General features: G+C 46.2%; 1 protein-coding gene across 1 annotated transcript; it reads right to left on the bottom strand.

The window, feature by feature from the left end:
- Window positions 1-767: 767 nt before the first annotated feature.
- On the bottom strand, window positions 768-23,797 carry LOC126811441 (uncharacterized; the record flags this gene model as incomplete). Its single annotated transcript, XM_056098442.1, has 6 exons — window positions 23,703-23,797; window positions 21,841-22,407; window positions 20,052-20,579; window positions 17,195-18,802; window positions 2,135-15,063; window positions 768-973 (listed from the first exon to the last, which is right to left on the bottom strand). Coding segments are annotated over exons 1-6 (15,933 nt in total), but the record flags the coding sequence as incomplete, so codon positions are not given.

Below are 23,797 nucleotides of genomic sequence, written 5' to 3'. Positions count from 1 at the left end.
AAATTCAAAATGGAGGGGTGCCGAATGGTTAGTTGTATCAACTGGCGTGGTTTCGATTACCCGGTTTCTTCCCACTGCTAAAGACCCCTAAAGCACCAGTTAGCTTTTAGATGGTCCGATAGTTGACTGTATAATTTGTGACCGTATAAGAATACAAAGGGAAGGATATTCTCGGGTTGGAATATCCTTTGGCCGGAACATTTTTTTATGTTTACATCTGAAGTAATTGCCAGCGAAAACCTATATTTCAATACATTGCACACCTTTTTGGAGATCTTTATGCGTTTCCCTCCAAAGTGAGTCCTCATTTCCAATTTGGTCCGCTACCAGAATTAGCCATCACTTTCAGGAGGAATGCCCAAGCTCATATTTAATTCAGTGGCTTAAATTCTTAGAGACACCATATTCATACCGAGGTCCGAGAGAATCTGTCTTGAATTTTACCCTTGTCAAGTAAATAACCAGAAAATGGCTCATGTGGATTATCTTGATTATCCCCAAGGGTGCCAGGGTGGCATCATCCGGAATCTACATCGAGACATATTGAAGATATATAATCCACCAAAAAACATTAGGTGGACTATATTATTTTCACCCTAAAATGTAGGTTGGCAGTCGGACTAAGTGCACAATACTGAGATTATTGAATTAGCATTACACGTCAACAGACAACAATCGGAACACCTAGTAATAGTAACGATACCGACTCCTGCTGAAGTACAGTCGTCAGAACACGCAGTACCACATTTTCCTATTGGCGAGGTCGGGCTTGTCATACTGGTTGGTGATGTCATACTTGTTGGTGATGTCACACTGGTGGGTGATGTCACACTGGTAGGTGACGTAACACTGGTAGGTGATGTGACACTAGTAGGCGAGGTTACACTGGTGGGAGATGTAACAGAGGTTACACTTGTTGGGGATGTTACAGATGTTATGCTAGTAGGCGACGTCATACTAGTAATGCACAATACTGAGATTATTGAATTAGCATTACACGTCAACAGACAACAATCGGAACACCTAGTAATAGTAACGATACCGAATCCTGCTGAAGTACAGTCGTCAGAACACGCAGTACCACATTTTCCTATTGGCGAAGTCGGGCTTGTCATACTGGTTGGTGATGTCATACTTGTTGGTGATGTCACACTGGTGGGTGATGTCACACTGGTAGGTGACGTAACACTGGTAGGTGATGTGACACTAGTAGGCGAGGTTACACTGGTGGGAGATGTAACAGAGGTTACACTTGTTGGGGATGTTACAGATGTTATACTAGTAGGCGACGTCATACTAGTAAAGCACAATACTGAGATTATTGAATTAGCATTACACGTCAACAGACAACAATCGGAACACCTAGTAATAGTAACGATACCGACTCCTGCTGAAGTACAGTCGTCAGAACACGCAGTACCACATTTTCCAATTGGCGAGGTTGGGCTTGTCATACTGGTTGGTGATGTCATACTTGTTGGTGATGTCACACTGGTGGGTGATGTCACACTGGTAGGTGACGTAACACTGGTAGGTGATGTCACACTAGTAGGCGAGGTTATACTGGTGGGAGATGTAACAGAGATTACACTTGTTGGGGATGTTACAGATGTTATACTAGTAGGCGACGTCATACTAGTAAAGCACAATACTGAGATTATTGAATTAGCATTACACGTCAACAGACAACAATCGGAACACCTAGTAATAGTAACGATACCGACTCCTGCTGAAGTACAGTCGTCAGAACACGCAGTACCACATTTTCCAATTGGCGAGGTTGGGCTTGTCATACTGGTTGGTGATGTCATACTTGTTGGTGATGTCACACTGGTGGGTGATGTCACACTGGTAGGTGACGTAACACTGGTAGGTGATGTGACACTAGTAGGCGAGGTTACACTGGTGGGAGATGTAACAGAGGTTACACTTGTTGGGGATGTTACAGATGTTATACTAGTAGGCGACGTCATACTAGTAAAGCACAATACTGAGATTATTGAATTAGCATTACACGTCAACAGACAACAATCGGAACACCTAGTAATAGTAACGATACCGACTCCTGCTGAAGTACAGTCGTCAGAACACGCAGTACCACATTTTCCTATTGCCGAGGTAGGGCTTGTCATACTGGTTGGTGATGTCATACTTGTTGGTGATATCACACTGGTAGGTGATGTAAAACTGGTAGGTGATGTCATACTAGTAGGGGATGTAACACTTGTTGGCGATGTTACACTGGTGGGAGATGTAACGCTGGTAGGAGAGGTCACACTGGTAGGTGATGTCACACTCGTGGGTGAAGTAACACTAGTAGGCGATGTTCCACTTGTAACAGACGTAGGAGATGTACCACTGGTAGGCGATGTCACACTAGTGGGTGACGTAGGTGATGTAACACTGGTGGGTGAGGTAACACTTGTCTGTGATGTTACACTGGTGGGTGAAGTAACACTAGTAGGTGATGTCCCGCTTGTAACAGAGGTAGGGGATGTGACACTTGTTGGCGATGTTACACTAGTGGGGGAAGTGACACTGGTAGGTGATGTTCCACTTGTAACAGACGTGAGAGATGTAACGCTGGTAGGCGAAGTAGGTGATGTCACACTGGTCGGTGACGTAATACTTGTGGCGGATGTAACACTTGTTGGCGATGTTAAACTTGTGGGAGATGTAACACTGGTAGGTGATGTCAGGCTTGTGGGAGAGGTCACACTGGTAGGTGATGTCACACTCGTGGGTGACGTAGGTGATGTAACACTGGTGGCTGAGGTGACACTTGTCTGTGATGTTACACTGGTGGGTGAAGTAACACTAGTAGGTGATGTCCCGCTTGTAACAGAGGTAGGGGATGTGACACTTGTTGGCGATGTTACACTAGTGGGGGAAGTGACACTGGTAGGTGATGTTCCACTTGTAACAGACGTGAGAGATGTAACGCTGGTAGGCGAAGTAGGTGATGTCACACTGGTGGGGGAAGTGACACTGGTAGGTGATGTTCCACTTGTAACAGACGTGAGAGATGTAACGCTGGTAGGCGAAGTAGGTGATGTCACACTGGTAGGTGACGTAATACTTGTGGCGGATCTCACACTTGTTGGTGATGTTAAACTGGTAGGAGATGTAACACTGGTAGGTGATGTCACGCTTGTGGGAGAGGTCACACTGGTAGGTGATGTCACACTCGTGGGTGAAGTAACACTAGTAGGCGATGTTCCACTTGTAATAGACGTAGGAGATGTACCACTGGTAGGCGATGTCACACTAGTGGGTGACGTAGGTGATGTAACACTGGTGGCTGAGGTAACACTTGTCTGTGATGTTACACTGGTGGGTGAAGTAACACTAGTAGGTGATGTCCCGCTTGTAACAGAGGTAGGGGATGTGACACTTGTTGGCGATGTTACACTAGTGGGGGAAGTGACACTGGTAGGTGATGTTCCACTTGTAACAGACGTGAGAGATGTAACGCTGGTAGGCGAAGTAGGTGATGTCACACTGGTAGGTGACGTAATACTTGTGGGGGATGTAACACTTGTTGGCGATGTTAAACTGGTGGGAGATGTAACACTGGTAGGTGATGTCAGGCTTGTGGGAGAGGTCACACTGGTAGGTGATGTCACACTCGTGGGTGACGTAGGTGATGTAACACTGGTGGCTGAGGTAACACTTGTCTGTGATGTTACACTGGTGGGTGAAGTAACACTAGTAGGTGATGTCCCGCTTGTAACAGAGGTAGGGGATGTGACACTTGTTGGCGATGTTACACTAGTGGGGGAAGTGACACTGGTAGGTGATGTTCCACTTGTAACAGACGTGAGAGATGTAACGCTGGTAGGCGAAGTAGGTGATGTCACACTGGTAGGTGACGTAATACTTGTGGCGGATGTAACACTTGTTGGCGATGTTAAACTTGTGGGAGATGTAACACTGGTAGGTGATGTCAGGCTTGTGGGAGAGGTCACACTGGTAGGTGATGTCACACTCGTGGGTGACGTAGGTGATGTAACACTGGTGGCTGAGGTGACACTTGTCTGTGATGTTACACTGGTGGGTGAAGTAACACTAGTAGGTGATGTCCCGCTTGTAACAGAGGTAGGGGATGTGACACTTGTTGGCGATGTTACACTAGTGGGGGAAGTGACACTGGTAGGTGATGTTCCACTTGTAACAGACGTGAGAGATGTAACGCTGGTAGGCGAAGTAGGTGATGTCACACTGGTGGGGGAAGTGACACTGGTAGGTGATGTTCCACTTGTAACAGACGTGAGAGATGTAACGCTGGTAGGCGAAGTAGGTGATGTCACACTGGTAGGTGACGTAATACTTGTGGCGGATGTAACACTTGTTGGTGATGTTAAACTGGTAGGAGATGTAACACTGGTAGGTGATGTCACGCTTGTGGGAGAGGTCACACTGGTAGGTGATGTCACACTCGTGGGTGAAGTAACACTAGTAGGCGATGTTCCACTTGTAATAGACGTAGGAGATGTACCACTGGTAGGCGATGTCACACTAGTGGGTGACGTAGGTGATGTAACACTGGTGGCTGAGGTAACACTTGTCTGTGATGTTACACTGGTGGGTGAAGTAACACTAGTAGGTGATGTCCCGCTTGCAACAGAGGTAGGGGATGTGACACTTGTTGGCGATGTTACACTAGTGGGGGAAGTGACACTGGTAGGTGATGTTCCACTTGTAACAGACGTGAGAGATGTAACGCTGGTAGGCGAAGTAGGTGATGTCACACTGGTAGGTGACGTAATACTTGTGGGGGATGTAACACTTGTTGGCGATGTTAAACTGGTGGGAGATGTAACACTGGTAGGTGATGTCAGGCTTGTGGGAGAGGTCACACTGGTAGGTGATGTCACACTCGTGGGTGACGTAGGTGATGTAACACTGGTGGCTGAGGTAACACTTGTCTGTGATGTTACACTGGTGGGTGAAGTAACACTAGTAGGTGATGTCCCGCTTGTAACAGAGGTAGGGGATGTGACACTTGTTGGCGATGTTACACTAGTGGGGGAAGTGACACTGGTAGGTGATGTTCCACTTGTAACAGACGTGAGAGATGTAACGCTGGTAGGCGAAGTAGGTGATGTCACACTGGTAGGTGACGTAATACTTGTGGCGGATGTAACACTTGTTGGCGATGTTAAACTGGTGGGAGATGTAACACTGGTAGGTGATGTCAGGCTTGTGGGAGAGGTCACACTGGTAGGTGATGTCACACTCGTGGGTGACGTAGGTGATGTAACACTGGTGGCTGAGGTAACACTTGTCTGTGATGTTACACTGGTGGGTGAAGTAACACTAGTAGGTGATGTCCCGCTTGTAACAGAGGTAGGGGATGTGACACTTGTTGGCGATGTTACACTAGTGGGGGAAGTGAAACTGGTAGGTGATGTTCCACTTGTAACAGACGTGAGAGATGTAACGCTGGTAGGCGAAGTAGGTGATGTCACACTGGTAGGTGACGTTATACTTGTGGCGGATGTAACACTTGTTGGTGATGTTAAACTGGTAGGAGATGTAACACTGGTAGGTGATGTCACGCTTGTGGGAGAGGTCACACTGGTAGGTGATGTCACACTCGTTGGTGAAGTAACACTAGTAGGCGATGTTCCACTTGTAATAGACGTAGGAGATGTACCACTGGTAGGCGATGTCTGTGATGTTACACTGGTGGGTGAAGTAACACTAGTAGGTGATGTTTCACTTGTAAAAGACGTAGGGGATGTAACACTTGTTGGCGATGTTACACTGGTGGGAGATGTAACACTTGTAGGTGATGTCACACTGGTAGGTGATGTCACACTGGTAGGTGACGTAATACTTGTTGGGGACGTAACACTTGTTGGCGATGTTACACTGGTGGGAGATGTAACACTTGTAGGTGATGTCACACTGGTAGGGGATGTCACACTGGTAGGTGACGTCACACTGGTGGGTGACGTAACACTAGTAGGCGATGTTTCACTTGTAACACTTGTCAGTGATGTTACACTGGTGGGTGAGGTAACACTAGTAGGTGATGTTTCACTTGTAAAAGACGTAGGGGATGTAACACTTGTTGGCGATGTTACACTGGTGGGAGATGTAACACTTGTAGGTGATGTCACACTGGTAGGTGACGTCACACTGGTAGGTGACGTAATACTTGTTGGGGACGTAACACTTGTTGGCGATGTAACACTGGTGGGAGATGTAACACTTGTAGGTGATGTCACACTGGTAGGGGATGTCACACTGGTAGGTGACGTCACACTGGTGGGTGACGTAACACTAGTAGGCGATGTTTCACTTGTAACAGATGTTGGGGACGTAACACTTGTTGGCGATGTAACACTGGTGGGAGATGTAACACTGGTAGGTGATGTCACGCTGGTAGGAGAGGTCACACTGGTAGGTGATGTAGGTGATGTCACACTCGTGGGTGAAGTAACACTTGTTAAAGACGTAGGGGATGTAACACTTGTTGGCGATGTTACACTGGTGGGAGATGTAACACTTGTAGGTGATGTCACACTGGTAGGTGACGTCACACTGGTAGGTGACGTAATACTTGTTGGGGACGTAACACTTGTTGGCGATGTTACACTGGTGGGAGATGTAACACTTGTAGGTGATGTCACACTGGTAGGGGATGTCACACTGGTAGGTGACGTCACACTGGTGGGTGACGTAACACTAGTAGGCGATGTTTCACTTGTAACAGATGTCGGGGACGTAACACTTGTTGGCGATGTTACACTGGTGGGAGATGTAACACTGGTAGGTGATGTCACGCTGGTAGGAGAGGTCACACTGGTAGGTGATGTAGGTGATGTCACACTCGTGGGTGAAGTAACACTAGTAGGCGATGTTCCACTTGTAACAGACGTAGGGGATGTACCACTTGTAGGCGATGTCGCACTAGTGGGTGACGTAGGTGATGTAACGCTGGTGGGCGAGGTAACACTTGTTTGCGATGTTACACTGGTCGGTGAAGTAACACTAGTAGGTGATGTTCCGCTTGTAACAGAGGTAGGGGATGTAACACTTGTTGGCGATGTTACACTGGTGGGGGAAGTGGAACTGGTAGGCGATGTTCCACTTGTAACAGACGTGAGAGATGTAACGCTGGTAGGCGAAGTAACACTGGTAGGTGATGTCACACTGGTAGGTGACGTAACACTTGTTGGCGATGTTAAACTGGTGGGAGATGTAACACTGGTAGGTGATGTCACGCTGGTAGGAGAGGTCACACTGGTAGGTGATGTCATACTCGTGGGTGAAGTAACACTAGTAGGCGATGTTCCACTTGTAACAGACGTAGGGGATGTACCACTGGTAGCCGATGTCACACTAGTGGGTGACGTTGGTGATGTAACACTGGTGGGTGAGGTAACACTTGTCTGCGATGTTACACTTGTGGGTGAAGTAACACTAGTAGGTGATGTTCCGCTTGTAACAGAGGTAGGTGATGTAACACTTGTTGGCGATGTTACACTGGTGGGGGAAGTGACACTGGTAGGCGATGTTCCACTTGTAACAGACGTGAGAGATGTAACGCTGGTAGGCGAAGTAACACTGGTAGGTGATGTCACACTGGTAGGTGACGTAATACTTGTGGGGGACGTAACACTTGTTGGCGATGTTAAACTGGTGGGAGATGTAACACTGGTAGGTGAAGTAACACTTGTAGGTGATGTCACACTCGTACGGGATGTAACACTTGTTGGTGATGTAATACTGGTAGGTGATGTCACACTGGTGGGTGAAGTAACACTAGTAGGCGATGTTTCACTTGTAAAAGACGTAGGGGATGTAACACTTGTTGGCGATGTTACACTGGTAGGAGATGTAACACTTGTAGGTGATGTCACACTGGTAGGTGACGTAACACTAGTAGGCGATGTTTCACTTGTAACAGATGTCGGGGACGTAACACTTGTTGGGGATGTTACACTGGTGGGAGATGTAACACTGGTAGGTGATGTCACGCTGGTAGGAGAGGTCACACTGGTAGGTGATGTAGGTGATGTCACACTCGTGGGTGAAGTAACACTAGAAGGCGATGTTCCACTTGTAACAGACGTAGGGGATGTACCACTTGTTGGCGATGTCGCACTAGTGGGTGACGTAGGTGATGTAACACTGGTGGGCGAGGTAACACTTGTTTGCGATGTTACACTGGTCGGTGAAGTAACACTAGTAGGTGATGTTCCGCTTGTAACAGAGGTAGGGGATGTAACACTTGTTGGCGATGTTACACTGGTGGGGGAAGTGGAACTGGTAGGCGATGTTCCACTTGTAACAGACGTGAGAGATGTAACGCTGGTAGGCGAAGTAACACTGGTAGGTGACGTAACACTTTTTGGCGATGTCACACTAGTGGGTGACGTAGGTGATGTAACACTGGTGGCTGAGGTAACACTTGTCTGTGATGTTACACTGGTGGGTGAAGTAACACTAGTAGGTGATGTCCCGCTTGTAACAGAGATAGGGGATGTGACACTTGTTGGCGATGTTACACTAGTGGGGGAAGTGAAACTGGTAGGTGATGTTCCACTTGTAACAGACATGAGAGATGTAACGCTGGTAGGCGAAGTAGGTGATGTCACACTGGTAGGTGACGTAATACTTGTGGCGGATGTAACACTTGTTGGCGATGTTAAACTGGTGGGAGATGTAACACTGGTAGGTGATGTCACGCTTGTGGGAGAGGTCACACTGGTAGGTGATGTCACACTAGTGGGTGACGTAGGTGATGTAACACTGGTGGCTGAGGTAACACTTGTCTGTGATGTTACACTAGTGGGTGAAGTAACACTAGTAGGTGATGTTTCACTTGTAAAAGACGTAGGGGATGTAACACTTGTTGGCGATGTTACACTGGTGGGAGATGTAACACTTGAAGGTGATGTCACACTGGTAGGTGATGTCACACTGGTAGGTGACGTCACACTGGTAGGTGACGTAATACTTGTGGCGGATGTAACACTTGTTGGCGATGTTAAACTGGTGGGAGATGTAACACTGGTAGGTGATGTCACGCTTGTGGGAGAGGTCACACTGGTAGGTGATGTCACACTAGTGGGTGACGTAGGTGATGTAACACTGGTGGCTGAGGTAACACTTGTCTGTGATGTTACACTAGTGGGTGAAGTAACACTAGTAGGTGATGTTTCACTTGTAAAAGACGTAGGGGATGTAACACTTGTTGGCGATGTTACACTGGTGGGAGATGTAACACTTGAAGGTGATGTCACACTGGTAGGTGATGTCACACTGGTAGGTGACGTAATACTTGTTGGGGACGTAACACTTGTTGGCGATGTTACACTGGTGGGAGATGTAACACTTGTAGGTGATGTCACACTGGTAGGGGATGTCACACTGGTAGGTGACGTCACACTGGTGGGTGACGTAACACTAGTAAGCGATGTTTCACTTGTAACAGATGTCGGGGACGTAACACTTGTTGGCGATGTTACACTGGTGGGAGATTTAACACTGGTAGGTGATGTCACGCTGGTAGGAGAGGTCACACTGGTAGGTGATGTAGGTGATGTCACACTCGTGGGTGAAGTAACACTAGTAGGCGATGTTCCACTTGTAACAGACGTAGGGGATGTACCACTTGTAGGCGATGTCGCACTAGTGGGTGACGTAGGTGATGTAACACTGGTGGGAGAGGTAACACTTGTTTGCGATGTTACACTGGTCGGTGAAGTAACACTAGTCGGTGATGTTCCGCTTGTAACAGAGGTAGGGGATGTAACACTTGTTGGCGATGTTACACTGGTGGGGGAAGTGGAACTGGTAGGCGATGTTCCACTTGTAACAGACGTGAGAGATGTAACGCTGGTAGGCGAAGTAACACTGGTAGGTGACGTCACACTGGTAGGTGACGTAATACTTGTTGGGGACGTAACACTTGTTGGCGATGTTACACTGGTGGGAGATGTAACACTTGTAGGTGATGTCACACTGGTAGGGGATGTCACACTGGTAGGTGACGTCACACTGGTGGGTGACGTAATACTAGTAGGCGATGTTTCACTTGTAACACTTGTCTGTGATGTTTCACTTGTAAAAGACGTAGGGGATGTAACACTTGTTGGCGATGTTACACTGGTGGGAGATGTAACACTTGTAGGTGATGTCACACTGGTAGGTGACGTCACACTGGTAGGTGACGTAATACTGGTAGGTGACGTAATACTTGTTGGGGACGTAACACTTGTTGGCGATGTTACACTTGTAACAGACGTAGGGGATGTACCACTTGTAGGCGATGTCGCACTAGTGGGTGACGTAGGTGATGTAACACTGGTGGGAGAGGTAACACTTGTTTGCGATGTTACACTGGTCGGTGAAGTAACACTAGTAGGTGATGTTCCGCTTGTAACAGAGGTAGGGGATGTAACACTTGTTGGCGAAGTTACACTAGTGGGGGAAGTGGAACTGGTAGGCGATGTTCCACTTGTAACAGACGTGAGAGATGTAACGCTGGTAGGCGAAGTAACACTGGTAGGTGATGTCAGACTGGTAGGTGACGTAATGCTTGTGGGGGACGTAACACTTTTTGGCGATGTTAAACTGGTGGGAGATGTAACACTGGTAGGTGAAGTAACACTGGCAGGTGATGTCACACTGGTAGGTGATGTCACACTCGTAGGTGATGTAACACTTGTTGGTGATGTTTTACTGGTAGGTGATGTCACACTGATGGGTGAAATAACACTAGTAGGTGATGTTTCACTTGTGAAAGATGTAGGGGATGTAACACTTGTTGGCGATGTTACACTGGTGGGAGATGTAACACTTGTAGGTGAGGTGACACTGGTAGGTGATGTCACACTGGTAGGTGATGTCACACTGGTAGGTGACGTCACACTGGTAGGTGACGTCACACTGGTGGGTGATGTTATACTGGTAGGTGATGTTTCACTTGTAACAGACGTAGGGGACGTAACACTTGTTGGCGATGTTACACTGGAGGGAGATGTAACACTGGTTGGTGATGTCACGCTGGTAGGAGAGGTCACACTGGTAGGTGATGTCACACTCGTGGGTGAAGTAACACTAGTAGGCGAAGTTCCACTTGTAACAGAGGTAGGGGATGTACCACTGGTAACAGACGTGAGAGATGTAACGCTGGTAGGCGAAGTAACACTGGTAGGTGATGTCACACTGGTAGGTGATGTCCCGCTGGTAGGAGAGGTCACACTGGTAGGTGATGTCACACTCGTGGGTGAAGTAACACTAGTAGGCGAGGTTCCACTTGTAACAGACGTAGGGGATGTTCTACTGGTAGGCGATGTCACACTAGTGGGTGACGTAGGTGATGTAACACTGGTGGCTGAGGTAACACTTGTCTGTGATGTTACACTGGTGGGTGAAGTAACACTAGTAGGCGATGTTCCACTTGTAACAGACGTAGGAGATGTACCACTGGTAGGCGATGTCACACTAGTGGGTGACGTGGGTGAGGTAACACTTGTCTGCGATGTTACACTTGTGGGTGAAGTAACACTAGTAGGTGATGTTCCGCTTGTAACAGAGGTAGGGGATGTAACACTTGTTGGCGATGTTACACTGGTGGGGGAAGTGACACTGGTAGGTGATGTTCCACTTGTAACAGACGTGAGAGATGTAACGCTGGTAGGTGATGTCACACTGGTAGGTGACGTAATACTTGTGGGGGACGTAACACTTTTTGGCGATGTTAAACTGGTGGGAGATGTAACACTGGTAGGTGATGTCACGCTGGTAGGAGAGGTCACACTGGTAGGCGAAGTAACACTGGTAGGTGACGTAATACTTGTGGGGGATGTAACACTTGTTGGCGATGTTAAACTGGTGGGAGATGTAACACTAGTAGGTGAAGTAACGCTGGTAGGGGATGTCACACTTGTAACAGACGTGAGAGATGTAACGCTGGTAGGCGAAGTAACACTGGTAGGTGACGTAACACTTGATGGCGATGTTAAACTGGTGGGAGATGTATCACTGGTAGGTGAAGTAACACTGGTAGGTGATGTTCCACTTGTAACAGACGTGAGAGATGTAACGCTGGTAGGCGAAGTAGCACTGGTAGGTGATGTCACACTGGTAGGTGACGTAATGCTTGTGGGGGACGTAATACTTGTTGGCGATGTTAAACTGGTGGGAGATGTAACACTGGTAGGTGATGTCACGCTGGTAGGAGAGGTCACACTGGTAGGTGATGTCACACTCGTGGGTGAAGTAACACTAGTAGGCGATGTTCCACTTGTAACAGACGTAGGGGATGTTCTACTGGTAGGCGATGTCACACTAGTGGGTGACGTAGGTGATGTAACACTGGTGGCTGAGGTAACACTTGTCTGTGATGTTACACTGGTGGGTGAAGTAACACTAGTAGGCGATGTTCCACTTGTAACAGACGTAGGAGATGTACCACTGGTAGGCGATGTCACACTAGTGGGTGACGTAGGTGATGTAACACTGGTGGCTGAGGTAACACTTGTCTGTGATGTTACACTGGTGGGTGATGCCCCGCTTGTAACAGAGGTAGGGGATGTAACACTTGTTGGCGATGTTACACTGGTGGGGGAAGTGACACTGGTAGGTGATGTTCCACTTGTAACAGACGTGAGAGATGTAACGCTGGTAGGTGATGTCACACTGGTAGGTGACGTAATACTTGTGGGGGACGTAACACTTTTTGGCGATGTTAAACTGGTGGGAGATGTAACACTGGTAGGTGATGTCACGCTGGTAGGAGAGGTCACACTGGTAGGCGAAGTAACACTGGTAGGTGACGTAATACTTGTGGGGGATGTAACACTTGTTGGCGATGTTAAACTGGTGGGAGATGTAACACTAGTAGGTGAAGTAACGCTGGTAGGGGATGTCACACTTGTAACAGACGTGAGAGATGTAACGCTGGTAGGCGAAGTAACACTGGTAGGTGACGTAACACTTGATGGCGATGTTAAACTGGTGGGAGATGTATCACTGGTAGGTGAAGTAACACTGGTAGGTGATGTTCCACTTGTAACAGACGTGAGAGATGTAACGCTGGTAGGCGAAGTAGCACTGGTAGGTGATGTCACACTGGTAGGTGACGTAATGCTTGTGGGGGACGTAATACTTGTTGGCGATGTTAAACTGGTGGGAGATGTAACACTGGTAGGTGATGTCACGCTGGTAGGAGAGGTCACACTGGTAGGTGATGTCACACTCGTGGGTGAAGTAACACTAGTAGGCGATGTTCCACTTGTAACAGACGTAGGGGATGTTCTACTGGTAGGCGATGTCACACTAGTTGGTGACGTAGGTGATGTAACACTGGTGGTTGAGGTAACACTTGTCTGTGATGTTACACTGGTGGGTGAAGTAACACTAGTAGGCGATGTTTCACTTGTAAAAGACGTAGGGGATGTAACACTTGTTGGCGATGTTACACTGGTGGGAGATGTAACACTTGTAGGTGATTTCACACTGGTAGGAGAGGTCACACTGGTAGGTGATGTCATACTCGTGGGTGAAGTAACACTTGTAGGCGATGTTCCACTTGTAAAGGACGTAGGGGATGAACCACTGGTAGCCGATGTCACACTAGTGGGTGACGTAGGTGATGTAACACTGGTGGGTGAGTTAACACTTGTCTGTGATGTTACACTGGTCGGTGAAGTAACACTAGTAGGTGATGTTCCGCTTGTAACAGAGGTAGGGGATGTAACACTTGTTGGCGATGTTATACTGGTGCGGGAAGTGGAACTGGTAGGCGATGTTCCACTTGTAACAGACGTGAGAGATGTAACACTGGTAGGTGATGTCACACTGGTAGGTGACGTTACACTTGTTGGCGATGTTAAACTGGTGGGAGATGTATCACTGGTAGGTGAAGTAACACTGGTAGGTGATGTCACACTGGTAGGTGATGTCACACTTGTGGGTGAAGTAACACTAGTAGGCGATATTCCACTTGTAACAGACGTAGGAGATGTACCACTGGTAGGCGATGTCACACTTGTAGGTGATGTCACACTCGTAGGTGATGTAACACTTGTTGGTGATGTTATACTGGTAGGTGATGTCACACTGGTGGGTGAAGTAACACTAGTAGGTGATGTTTCACTTGTAACACTTGTTGGTGATGTTACACTGGTGGGGGAAGTGGAACTGGTAGGCGATGTTCCACTTGTAACAGACGTGAGAGATGTAACGCTGGTAGGCGAAGTAACACTGGTAGGTGATGTCACACTGGTAGGTGACGTAATACTTGTGGGGGACGTAACACTTGTTGGCGATGTTAAACTGGTGGGAGATGTGACACTGGTAGGTGATGTCACGCTGGTTGGAGAGGTCACACTGGTAGGCGATGTCACACTCGTGGGTGAAGTAACACTAGTAGGCGATGTTCCACTTGTAACAGATGTAGGGGATGCACCACTGGTAGGCGATGTCACACTAGTGTGTGACGTAGGTGATGTAACACTGGTGGGTGAGGTAACACTTGTTTGCGATGTTACACTGGTGGGTGAAGTAACACTAGTAGGCGATGTTCCGCTTGTAACAGAGGTAGGGGATGTAACACTTGTTGGCGATGTTACACTGGTGGGGGACGTAACACTTGTTGGCGATGTTAAACTGGTGGGAGATGTAACACTGGTAGGCGAAGTAACACTGGTAGGTGATGTCACACTGGTAGGTGACGTAACACTTGTTGGTGATGTTATACTGGTAGGTGATGTAGCACTGGTAGGCGAAGTATTACTGGTAGGTGATGTCACACTGGTAGGTGACGTAACACTTGTTGGCGATGTTATACTGGTGGGAGATGTAGCACTGGTAGGTGATGTAACACTTGTAATAGATGTTGGTGATGTAACACTTGTTGGTGAAGTAACACTTGTTTGCGATGTAACACTGGTGGGCGAAGTAACACTAGTAACAGACGCAGGGGATGTAACACTTGATGGCGATGTTATACTAGTTGGCGATGTAATACTGGTTGATGTCATACTGGTGGGAGATGTAACACTAGTTGGTGAAGTCACGCTTGTTGGTGATGTTACACTGCAAAAACAAAAAAATAATGAAAAATAAAAATACAAAGGAAACTAAAATTGTCAAAAAATATGTGATCATGCACGATAAATAATGTCTGTTAATTTAGATTTTGATTTTTGATTTTTAATTTTGATGCGAATGTGTGCGAATTGGTTTGGTGCATTTGAAGGGCACCATAAACAGTCTTACGACCCCATGCGACTGTGAGAAAAATCCAGTTGCAGTTAATTGTACATGTTCTACTTTTTCTGTCATTTTTCCTTAGGTCTTCATAACGTCATTATTTGTATAAATAAAAATGGCTGGCGTCTAATACCGCCAAATGAGGCCCATAGCCACGGGGTGGCTATCGTGTGGCTAAGCCCCCCCTCCTCCCAAGAAAAAATCTCCATTACGTCATTATTGGTATAAAGAAAAATTGCTGATGTCTAATATCGCCCAATAGCAAAATCAACGTTAAAATATTACTAACTTTAGGCTATGAGATTAGCATACGAAACCCCGCATGTTCACTGACGTTTTTATTCCTACGTCCACGATTTTAGTCGAAACCACTGATTATACTTCAAGAATTTCGAGATGTTTATAATTCTGCGTCCATTTTCAATAATGCAATTTAAAACCTTTGTTTTAGTCTTTAGAGCGGTGCATTAATTCTTCAACATGACCCCATCCTCAAAGTAGATAGTTGCCTGTGTGAAGAATGAGTCTACAGCGTTACAATTTCGTACGGATCAAATTTCCCTCATATGGCGTTTGCCCGTCTACATTAGCCCAGTATAGGAGCAGAACAGTAGGACGTTAAACCCCATTTCATTTCATTTCATTTCATTTCAAAAGGTTGCATGTACTTGCGACTAACGTATTGCATCGGATAATTAGGGCGACATAGGCGGGCTTAAAGCAATATTTAATATATTACAATACCTAAAATCTGACACTCGTTTTGAGTTAGGTGAGATTTACTAATAGTAATTATTTCCCTCGTCTTATTGAGATTATTATACAGCGCCGAAATAAATAGATGACACATATTAATTAATTGCACTTTTATCTTTTTCAAAAGTATCGAACAATCAAACAGATTATCAACTATAAACTAAGTTTCATCACTCTTTATCAGATAGAATGAAAGTCAAAGAAATTGCTTAGCTCTGCTTATCTTTAGCGGGAAATGTTAATCATTGAATTCATTGTACCTCAATTAAAAGCAGAGTAATGTTCGAGAGTCTTGACCAACCAAATTGCTTATCGCTCCTTAGCCTAAGCAGAAAATTATCATCAAAATTCGTCGAGGTAATGATATAATGAATCTATACTCAGAGTTTCATAACTCTCACTTAATTATAACCACAGTTATCGTGCCCAAAAGCATCAACCAATCAAATTGCTTATCTTTGCTTACCGTAAGCAGACAATGTTCATCATCGAATTCCATCAAGGCATTCGCCTAATGAACGCCTACACCAAGTTTGAACATTCTACCTCAATTAGAAGCACAGTTATTGTGTTTCAAAGTCTCGGCCAATCAAATTTCTTATCACTCTGCTTATCTTCAGCAGAAAATGTTCATTATCGAACTTAGTCAAGGTATTGATGTGATAAAACTATACAACAAGTTTCATCACTCTCACTTAATTAGAACTAAAGTTATGGTGTCCCAAAGCATCAACCAATCAAATTGCTTATCTCTGCTTACCCTAAGCAGAAAATACTCATCTTCGAATTCCATCAAAACATTGACCTAATACACACTTACATATTTAGCAACATATTTAGTCAATGAAAAGTCGAAGCAATTTCGATATAAAACAAAGGACATCTTCTGATACCTACAGTAATTTGTTGTGGATGGTAACAAATGGTAGGTTAAAAAACAATAAATATTTTTAAAAATACCTACCTACATCTGGCTTGAAATGGCATGGTACATGTTAACGTAACGGCATCAAAATATAAAAGATCTGGACACATTCTGTCTTCGCCCAACCAAGCATTTAAACAACGAATATATTTTCGACAATTTGTACAATGTGGAAAATCGCCCAGAGCATCAGGACATTCTGTCACGTCAATACATGGCGTTTCCGTTCTTGGTGACGTCACACTTTTTGGTGACGTCACACTGGTAGCTGACGATACACTGGTAGGTGATGTTACACTAGTACCTGCTGTTGCACTGGTTGGTGACGTGTTACTGGTAGGTGATGTTACACTAGTACGGGATGTAACACTTGTAGGTGAAGTCGCACTGGTTGCTGAAGAATCACTGGTGGGTGATGTCATACTAGTAAGTGAAGTCACACTTGTAAGTGAAGTAGCACTGGTAGCTGATGTTGCACTGGTAGCTGACGTTACACTGGTTGGTGACGTTACACTGGTAGGTGATGTTACACTAGTACCTGATGTTGCACTGGTTGGTGAGGTGTTACTGGTAGGCGATGTTACACTAGTAGGGGATGTAACACTTGTGGGTGAAGTCGCACTGGTTGCTGAAGAATCACTGGTGGGTGATGTCATACTAGTAAGTGAAGTCACACTTGTAAGTGAAGTCACACTTGTAAGTGAAGTAGCACTGGTAGCTGATGTTGCACTGGTAGCTGATGTTGCACTGGTAGCTGACGTTACACTGGTTGGTGACGTTACACTGGTAGGTGATGTTACACTAGTACCTGATGTTGCACTGGTTGGTGACGTGTTACTGGTAGGCGGTGTTACACTAGTAGGGGATGTAACACTTGTGGGTGAAGTCGCACTGGTTGGTGACGTATCACTGGTGGGTGATGTCATACTAGTAAGTGAAGTCGCACTGTTTGGTGACGTAACACTGGTAGCCGAGGTGACACTATTTGGCGATGGGACACTGGTGGGGGATGTAACACTTGTAGGTGAAGTCGCACTGGTTGGTGACGTATCACTGGTGGGTGATGTCATACTAGTACGTGAAGTAACACTTGTGGGTGAAGTAGCACTGGTAGGTGATGTTGCACTGGTAGCTGACGTTACACTGGTTGGTGACTTTACACTCGTAGGTGATGTTACACTAGTACCTGATGTTGCACTGATTGGTGACGTGTTACTGGTAGGCGATGTGACACTAGTAGGGGATGTAACACTTGTAGGTGAAGTCGCACTGGTTGGTGACGTGTTACTGGTGGGTGATGCCATACTAGCAAGTGAAGTCACACTTGTAAGTGAAGTAGCACTGGTAGCTGATGTTGCACTGGTAGCTGACGTTACACTGGTAGGTGATGTTACACTAGTACCTGATGTTGCACTGGTTGGTGACGTGTTACTGGTAGGCGATGTTACACTAGTAGGGGATGTAACACTTGTAGGTGAAGTCACACTGGTTGGTGACGTATCGCTGGTGAGTGATGTCATACTAGTAATTGAAGTCACACTTGTAAGTGAAGTCGCACTGGTAGCTGATGTTGCACTGGTAGCTGACGTTACACTGGTTGGTGACGTTACACTGGTTGGTGACGTTACACTGGTAGGTGATGTTACACTAGTACCTGATGTTGCACTGGTTGGTGACGTGTTACTGGTAGGCGATGTTACACTAGTAGGGGATGTAACACTGGTTGGTGACGTATCGCTGGCGAGTGATGTCATACTAGTAATTGAAGTCACACTTGTAAGTGAAGTCGCACTGGTAGCTGATGTTGCACTGGTTGGTGACGTAACACTGGTAGCCGATGTGACACTATTTGGCGATGTGACACTGGTAGGTGATGTGACACTGGTAGGCGATGTAACACTCGTAGGTGATGTAGAAGCACTAAAAGTTTAATGGACAGAAACAAAGTTAACGGAGCAACCCGTGCCAGATTCTACATAGTCTGGAGGCTCAGCGCGGGGCACAAAACCAGACCCAACATTTCTAGAGTAAAATTTTGCGTAGAATACGATGCCGAGTGGTAATCAGTCCGCCGTTGGGGCGTTTTCGAGATATGCGGGGTCAAAGGTCAAATGGGTTCATTAGCTACGAAAATTGATACTAAAAAAATGTTAGTCTTTAAGAAATAATCGCCTAAAAAAAGACCTGGCCAGGGGCGGATCCAGGAGGGGGGGGCTGCCCCTACTTGGGAGTGCGAAGCCCGGCCCTCGGTGGGCGGACTCATCGGCAATCAAACAAGTCACCAACCGGCCTGTTTCGGAGTAAATTACAACGGGGATCACTACTATTTTTAAGTATTTTGTTCTCCTTTCCCGCGAGAATATATGGGGCAAAAAATTGTTCGCCACCGCAAAAAATGGGGGAGGGGGGGGCGTGCGCCGGTTGCGCCCCCCCCCCCCCGGCGGATCCGCGCCAGCTGGCCGTAATTAGATTAACTTGCATAAAATCGTAAGTATAAAGTATAAATAAGCCCGGCCCTCGGTGGGTGGACTCATCGGCAATCAACCAAGTCACCAACCGGCCTGTTTCGGAGTAAATTACAACGGGGATCACTACTATTTTTAAGTATTTTGTTCTCCTTTCCCGCGAGAATATATGGGGCAAAAAATTGTTCGCCACCGCAAAAAATGGGGGAGGGGGGCGTGCGCCGGTTGCGACCGCCCCCCCCCCCCGCGGATCCGCGCCAGCTGCCGTAATTAGATTAACTTGCATAAAATCGTAAGTATAAAGTATAAATAATGGTAAGTAACACCAATCAAAATATATGCCCATAGGAAACGAGTTAACCCATTAAATAATATCGCTTCCGAATATCACATAAGACTAACTAAATATTTTTAATGATATTATTCGAACATCAGAACACTGCCAGCAATTAAAACAAAGTACCTACCTGCATCTGGCTTGAGATAATTGGGTGCATGTTAATGTAACAGCATCAAAATATAAATTACTTGGACAAATTTTGTCTTCTCCCAACCCAGCATTTAAACAACGAATATATCTTCGACAATTTGTACAGTGTGGAAAATCGCCTAAACCATTAAGGCATTCTGTCACGTCAATACATGGCGTTTCCATTCTTGGTGACGTCACACTTGTAGGTGACGTTACACTGGTAGGTGATGTTACACTAGTACCTGATGTTGCACTGGTTGGTGACGTGTTACTAGTAGGCGATGTTACACTAGTAGGGGATGTAACACTTGTAGGTGAAGTCGCACTGGTTGGTGAAGAATCACTGGTGGGTGATGTCATACTAGTAAGTGAAGTCACACTTGTAAGTGAAGTAGCACTGGTAGCTGATGTTGCACTGGTAGCTGACGTTACACTGGTTGGTGACGTTACACTGGTTGGTGACGTTACACTGGTAGGTGATGTTACACTAGTACCTGATGTTGCACTGGTTGGTGACGTGTTACTGGTAGGCGATGTTACACTAGCTGGGGATGTAACACTGGTTGGTGACGTATCGCTGGTGAGTGATGTCATACTAGTAATTGAAGTCACACTTGTAAGTGAAGTCGCACCGGTAGCTGATGTTGCACTGGTTGGTGACGTAACACTGGTAGCCGATGTGACACTATTTGGCGATGTGACACTGGTAGGTGATGTGACACTGGTAGGCGATGTAACACTCGTAGGTGATGTAGAAGCACTAAAAGTTTAATGGACAGAAACAAAGTTAACGGAGCAACCCGTGCCAGATTCTACATAGTCAAGAGGCTCAGCGCGGGGCACAAAACCAGACCCAACATTTCTAGAGTAAAATGTTGCGTAGAATACGTTGCCGAGTGGTAATCAGTCCGCCGTTGGGGCGTTTTCGAGATATGCGGGGTCAAAGGTCAAATGGGTTCATTAGCTACGAAAATTGATGCTAAAAAAATGTTAGTCTTTAAGAAATAATCGCCTAAAAAAAGACCTGGCCAGGGGCGGATCCAGGATTTTCAGAAAGGAGGGGGGGGGGGCTGCCCCTACTTGGGAGTGCGAAGCCCGGCCCTCGGTGGGCGGACTCATCGGCAATCAACCAAGTCACCAACCGGCCTGTTTCGGAGTAAATTACAACGGGGATCACTACTATTTTTAAGTATTTTGTTCTCCTTTCCCGCGAGAATACATGGGGCAAAAAATTGTTCGCCACCGCAAAAAATGGGGGAGGGGGGCGTGCGCCGGTTGCGACCCCCCCCCCCGCGGATCCGCGCCAGCTGGCCGTAATTAGATTAACTTGCATAAAATCGTAAGTATAAAGTTTAAATAAGCCCGGCCCTCGGTGGGTGGACTCATCGGCAATCAACCAAGTCACCAACCGGCCTGTTTCGGAGTAAATTACAACGGGGATCACTACTATTTTTAAGTATTTTGTTCTCCTTTCCCGCGAGAATATATGGGGCAAAAAATTGTTCGCCACCGCAAAAAATGGGGGAGGGGGGCGTGCGCCGGTTGCGACCGCCCCCCCCCCCCGCGGATCCGCGCCAGCTGCCGTAATTAGATTAACTTGCATAAAATCGTAAGTATAAAGTATAAATAATGGTAAGTAACACCAATCAAAATATATGCCCATAGGAAACGAGTTAACCCATTAAATAATATCGCTTCCGAATATCACATAAGACTAACTAAATATTTTTAATGATATTATTCGAACATCAGAACACTGCCAGCAATTAAAACAAAGTACCTACCTGCATCTGGCTTGAGATAATTGGGTGCATGTTAACGTAACAGCATCAAAATATAAATTACTTGGACAAATTTTGTCTTCTCCCAACCCAGCATTTAAACAACGAATATATCTTCGACAATTTGTACAGTGTGGAAAATCGCCTAAACCATTAAGGCATTCTGTCACGTCAATACATGGCGTTTCCATTCTTGGTGACGTCACACTTGTAGGTGACGTTACACTGGTAGGTGATGTTACACTAGTACCTGATGTTGCACTGGTTGGTGACGTGTTACTAGTAGGCGATGTTACACTAGTAGGGGATGTAACACTTGTAGGTGAAGTCGCACTGGTTGGTGAAGAATCACTGGTGGGTGATGTCATACTAGTAAGTGAAGTCACACTTGTAAGTGAAGTAGCACTGGTAGCTGATGTTGCACTGGTAGCTGACGTTACACTGGTTGGTGACGTTACACTGGTTGGTGACGTTACACTGGTAGGTGATGTTACACTAGTACCTGATGTTGCACTGGTTGGTGACGTGTTACTGGTAGGCGATGTTACACTAGCTGGGGATGTAACACTGGTTGGTGACGTATCGCTGGTGAGTGATGTCATACTAGTAATTGAAGTCACACTTGTAAGTGAAGTCGCACTGGTAGCTGATGTTGCACTGGTTGGTGACGTAACACTGGTAGCCGATGTGACACTATTTGGCGATGTGACACTGGTAGGTGATGTGACACTGGTAGGCGATGTAACACTCGTAGGTGATGTAGAAGCACTAAAAGTTTAATGGACAGAAACAAAGTTAACGGAGCAACCCGTGCCAGATTCTACATAGTCTGGAGGCTCAGCGCGGGGCACAAAACCAGACCCAACATTTCTAGAGTAAAATGTTGCGTAGAATACGTTGCCGAGTGGTAATCAGTCCGCCGTTGGGGCGTTTTCGAGATATGCGGGGTCAAAGGTCAAATGGGTTCATTAGCTACGAAAATTGATGCTAAAAAAATGTTAGTCTTTAAGAAATAATCGCCTAAAAAAAGACCTGACCAGGGGCGGATCCAGGATTTTCAGAAAGGAGGGGGGGGGCTGCCCCTACTTGGGAGTGCGAAGCCCGGCCCTCGGTGGGCGGACTCATCGGCAATCAACCAAGTCACCAACCGGCCTGTTTCGGAGTAAATTACAACGGGGATCACTACTATTTTTAAGTATTTTGTTCTCCTTTCCCGCGAGAATACATGGGGCAAAAAATTGTTCGCCACCGCAAAAAATGGGGGAGGGGGGCGTGCGCCGGTTGCGACCCCCCCCCCCCGCGGATCCGCGCCAGCTGGCCGTAATTAGATTAACTTGCATAAAATCGTAAGTATAAAGTTTAAATAAGCCCGGCCTTCGGTGGGTGGACTCATCGGCAATCAACCAAGTCACCAACCGGCCTGTTTCGGAGTAAATTACAACGGGGATCACTACTATTTTTAAGTATTTTGTTCTCCTTTCCCGCGAGAATATATGGGGCAAAAAATTGTTCGCCACCGCAAAAAATGGGGGAGGGGGGCGTGCGCCGGTTGCGACCGCCCCCCCCCCCCCCGCGGATCCGCGCCAGCTGCCGTAATTAGATTAACTTGCATAAAATCGTAAGTATAAAGTATAAATAATGGTAAGTAACACCAATCAAAATATATGCCCATAGGAAACGAGTTAACCTATTAAATAATATCGCTTCCGAATATCACATAAGACTAACTAAATATTTTTAATGATATTATTCGAACATCAGAACACTGCCAGCAATTAAAACAAAGTACCTACCTGCATCTGGCTTGAGATAATTGGGTGCATGTTAACGTAACAGCATCAAAATATAAATTACTTGGACAAATTTTGTCTTCTCCCAACCCAGCATTTAAACAACGAATATATCTTCGACAATTTGTACAGTGTGGAAAATCGCCTAAACCATTAAGGCATTCTGTCACGTCAATACATGGCGTTTCCATTCTTGGTGACGTCACACTTGTAGGTGACGTTACACTGGTAGGTGATGTTACACTAGTACCTGATGTTGCACTGGTTGGTGACGTGTTACTAGTAGGCGATGTTACACTAGTAGGGGATGGAACACTTGTAGGTGAAGTCGCACTGGTTGGTGAAGAATCACTGGTGGGTGATGTCAT

Source organism: Patella vulgata, chromosome 1 (genome assembly GCF_932274485.2).
Source record: "Patella vulgata chromosome 1, xgPatVulg1.2, whole genome shotgun sequence".
Lineage (NCBI taxonomy): Eukaryota > Metazoa > Mollusca > Gastropoda > Patellidae > Patella > Patella vulgata.
This window is presented reverse-complemented; position numbering and strand designations above follow the sequence as displayed.